Source organism: Austrofundulus limnaeus, unplaced genomic scaffold (genome assembly GCF_001266775.1).
Source record: "Austrofundulus limnaeus strain Quisiro unplaced genomic scaffold, Austrofundulus_limnaeus-1.0 Scaffold455, whole genome shotgun sequence".
In the NCBI taxonomy this organism is placed as follows: domain Eukaryota; kingdom Metazoa; phylum Chordata; class Actinopteri; order Cyprinodontiformes; family Rivulidae; genus Austrofundulus; species Austrofundulus limnaeus.
In genome coordinates this window covers 179,577-184,002 of record NW_013952857.1, presented here as the reverse complement: position 1 = coordinate 184,002, position 4,426 = coordinate 179,577, and the positions used below count along the sequence as shown (strand labels likewise).

The window sequence follows — 4,426 nt, the reverse complement described above, 5'->3', positions numbered from 1 at the left end:
AGCACCTCTAGTAATATATTTACTGAGAAAAATGGTGACGTGTTCAATACTTATTTTACCCGCTGTAACTTTTATTAGTAATTTAGACTAAAAGCAATAAAAGAAAAACGGAAATAATAAACTAATTAAAATACTTACTGGTGACAGACTTTGTTGACTTGTGACTTCGATGTTGACATGAGGGTTGGGAGGGTCATGAGTCTGTTTGATCAATGTTTGAGTGGACAGAAATCTAATTTATGTGTTCATAATACTTGTATGTTTAAATATGAGAACCATTTAGTAAAATGCATGAATATGGGTGATATAAAATGAATATGAAAACCTTTTATTGAGGTCCAAGTTTTAATAAAAGGGTTTCTATTAGAGTGAGAGCATTAGATTAGAGTGTTTTCCAGGTCTGGATTAGTATGAAAAATACATCAGATAAACACTCCAGACTCTTATAATTCTAATCTGTAGATGTGTTATTAAGAAGATCAGAGCTCCGTGTCATTCAGACCATGACTCTGACCTGGTCTTTTATCTCTACAGGAGAACTGCCGCTCCCCGGCTCAGAACCACAAAGCAAAAGATGCCAGCTCAGATTCAAGCAAAGGTCAGAGGTCGCTTCATCTGATTCCAGTTAGTTAGTTGTTCCAGCTCTAATGCCGGATCTCTGTCTCCAGACGCCGTGGCGTACGCTGCCCTGCTGAGGAACGAGCTGCTGGGAGCGGGGATGGAGATGGGGGCGGAGCCTCACTCCGACGACCGGCGGCACGCGGCCCTCGCTCAAGACTCCCGTGGCCTTTTCAGGGTACAAATCTGACGAAACCTAACCGCTCTCAAAGTCTACTCAAGAAAAATAATCCCAGCTGTGATTCTTTTCATGTTTTATTCAGTTCAGATAACCAAGAACATATTTACTGTTGAGTTTAAAGAGTTTGTTTGTTCTCTGTGTTGGTTCCCTGCAGTACACTGTCCACACTAAGAGCGTGCCTTTTGATAGTGATAATGAAGTTTCTCCGTACTCTCTCTCTCCACTCAGCAACAAGAGGTATGAGATGAGCAGAACTCCCCAGCTTTTATGCCGTGTATATATATTATTTTCTTTAATTTGCTCTTTTGATTGTTTTGTAGTCACAAGCTGCTCCGCTCACCCCGCAAACCAGCACGGAAGATCTCCAAGATCCCCTTCAAAGTGCTGGATGCTCCGGAGCTGCAGGATGATTTCTACCTCAACCTGGTGGACTGGTCTGCGGGGAACCTGCTCAGTGTCGGCCTGGGAGCCTGCGTGTACCTGTGGAGTGCCTGTACCAGCCAGGTGAGACAAGGACAGGTGTCTGTGTGGGATGGAATGTTTATTTCCTGACATAAAGTGACGGATGTGTTTATGCTACCAGGTGACGAGGTTATGTGATCTGTCAGTGGATGGAGACTCTGTTACGTCTGTCTGTTGGAACGAGAGGGTAATGTTGCCAACTTCCTTATTAATTCAAATAATTCAAAACTAAACGAGCTGCGGAAAGAATAATCATTACGTTGTTCTGGATTAAACAGGGAAGTCTGGTCGCCGTTGGAACCCACAAAGGCTACGTTCAGATCTGGGACGCAGCAGGAGGGAGGAAGCTGACCTGTCTGGAAGGACACTCAGCCCGAGTAGGTCAGTATATATTCCAGCTACTCTTCTGTACAGAACTGACACTTTTTATTTGCTGTAATTCCAAGCAGAAAACTAAAAAGCCGAACTCTTAAAGTGAGCAAAGTTTTCTTTGTTACTGTCTGCTATAAACTAAAGAACTAGAGCCGGAGCTGTTTTGGTCAAACATTGAAAATAAGAATCTCACAGACGCCTCTCTGAACGTGACTCTCAGCTTCTACCACACCTAGTTTAAGTTCAGGATTTGTAAAACTCACTCAATTGCAGTCATTTTTTTTGTTTTTTAAAGCCGGTTAGTTGTTATTTATTACCTTCTATATGTTTTATTGAAATATATTTCCTTATTTATAAGACTGAACTGGTTTAAATCCTATTTAAGTGATAGGTTCTTCTAGGTATCAATTGGTAACAATTCCTCTAATTTTGTAAAACTCACTTGTGGCGTTCCTCAAGGCTCGATTCTTGGCCCACTACTATTTTCTATTTTTCAAGTTACTTCTTGTCAAATTATTTGCAAATATAATATATCTTGTCACTTTTATGCAGATGATACTCAAATTTATTTATCCACTGATCCATCTGATCTGTCTGCTGTAAACGTTCTAGCTTCATGTCTTGCTGATATTAAGGTCTGGATGTCCAATAATATTTTATTGTTGATAACAAAACTGAGTTGTTAGTTTTTGGACCCAAGTCTCATAGAGACTCTATAATTCAAAATCCTAACTCATTGTGGCCATGAGGCTAGGAACCTTGGCGTGGTTCTAGATTTGGATCTGAGCTTCACAAAACATTTTAATAACATCATAAAAACTGGCTTTTATCAAATTAGAAATATTGCCAAAATAAGATCAATGAGCCTCATGCAAGAACATTCTCGTGTTTTTATATAATTTTTTTTTACTTTTGTTCGTATGAAGGGTTCGTACGAACATGCCACGTCAGATTCAACAAACTCTTCTATCTTCAGGAAAAGTGTGTAAATGAGGAGCGCAAACATACAATTTATTAACAAAACACATTCTATGTTTGAATAAAGCTCATTATATACCAAGACAAATTAAACGTCGATACATATTTTAAGTTTGTTTATAGTTTGAGATCTTCATATCAATATTGCAGTGTTATACAACAGCATTAATAACCAATTCAATATAATATAATTTTAAAAAATTATATCGTTAATCTACATTATTACATTTAAAATTATAATTCCAATTCAAACAGAATAGCTACTGTCAACATAATTATGGAGTATAATTTATTTTCAACTCTAAATATCTTCAAACTAATGAAATATAAAGTTATTAGTGAAGAAAATCAATCATAACAGCAGATTGACTGCTCGTAAAATGTACCTCAGGTCTGGACTACATGTGAATTCTGTTCGTATTGGAAGAAAATCTCACAATAAGAGAAAATTTGAATTTCACAAATTCTCCTAAATCACTCGTACGCACAACTTAAGAACAAATCTGTTCGTACGAACAGTTTTTGCATGAGGGCCACTGATCTCTTTTGCGGATGCTAAAACCCTCGTCCATGCTTTTATCAGTTTTTAAATCATTGAATGGACTTGCACAATCATATTAGTGAGTTACTCCTTACACAGCCCTTGTGACCTCTGAGATCATTTAGTCGTTACTTTTGGTGCCCAGAGCAAGATTACAGACAGAGGGTTATCAGTCTCTTTTATGAAACACACTGCTACTTAACATCAGACAAGACTCGTCATTGTCCTCCTTTTAAAACTCTTTTAAAAATGTATTATCATTCAGTAAGTTGATTTTTGCATGTTATATTTTTTAATTGTCTTGTGTATTTTATGTTTTTGATTTATTATGTGATGTAAAGTACTTTGTAACTGTGTTTTGAAAGGTGCTATACAAATAAATATATTATTTTTTGGGAGGGTAAAGCACAGAAATCTGTTTAAAAAAACATTTTCCATCCTCAGCTGCTGTTGACAGGTAAAAGAACATGGTGGGTTATTTGTAAACAAAGTGTAAAACTCTCTGGTTGTATGCTGTGCGTCTCAGGCGCTCTGGCGTGGAACGGGGAGCAGCTGTCGTCTGGGAGCCGGGACAGAGTCATCCTGCAGCGAGACGTCAGAACGCCCCCCTGTGCTGAGAGGCGGCTCCAAGGTCACAGGCAGGAAGTGTGCGGTCTCAAATGGTCTCCGGACCACCAGCACCTCGCCTCTGGAGGCAACGACAACAAGGTGAGGCGACTCGGTCCTAAAATAGGTCAGGAGTGAAGAAGGACAGCTTGTTCATGTCTGCGTGCTCCTCTTCAGTTGTTGGTGTGGAACAGCTCCAGCCTGGTCCCCGTGCAGCAGTACAGTGACCACCTGGCAGCGGTGAAGGCCATCGCCTGGTCCCCTCACCAGCACGGGCTGCTGGCTTCGGGCGGCGGCACCGCCGACCGCTGCCTGCGCTTCTGGAACACGCTGACGGGTCAGGCCCTGCAGAGCACCGACACCGGCTCTCAGGTCTGCAACCTGGCTTGGTCCAAACACGCCAACGAGCTGGTGAGTCACAAAACTCCTTTTCTGTGTTTGACCACAAACATCTTCAAACAAAATACAGGAAGCAGCAACAATGGATTTAACAAAATTTAAAGTCTTAAATATTTTTCATTAGTTCTCAAGAAATTGAGAAGAGTAATTTAGGATTTAGTTATCTGAGTCATTAGTTTTTAGTTAGAGTAACCCGTGGAAGATTTTTAAAGGGGCAATATTATGTGTTTCTCAGGCATACATTTAAATACTATACCATAATAAAGTAT

The 4,426-nt window shown here is 39.9% G+C and overlaps 1 protein-coding gene across 2 annotated transcripts in view; it reads left to right on the top strand.

The window, feature by feature from the left end:
* Positions 1-4,426, top strand: part of fzr1b (fizzy/cell division cycle 20 related 1b) — a gene marked incomplete in the record, with an annotated part of 15,175 nt that overhangs the window by 5,107 nt on the left and 5,642 nt on the right. For both annotated transcript variants that reach the window (XM_014025088.1, XM_014025087.1), the window contains 8 exon segments: positions 535-598; positions 669-796; positions 954-1,036; positions 1,120-1,303; positions 1,383-1,448; positions 1,540-1,642; positions 3,679-3,860; positions 3,936-4,169. In XM_014025088.1, the coding sequence (XP_013880542.1) occupies positions 535-598; positions 669-796; positions 954-1,036; positions 1,120-1,303; positions 1,383-1,448; positions 1,540-1,642; positions 3,679-3,860; positions 3,936-4,169 (1,044 nt within the window).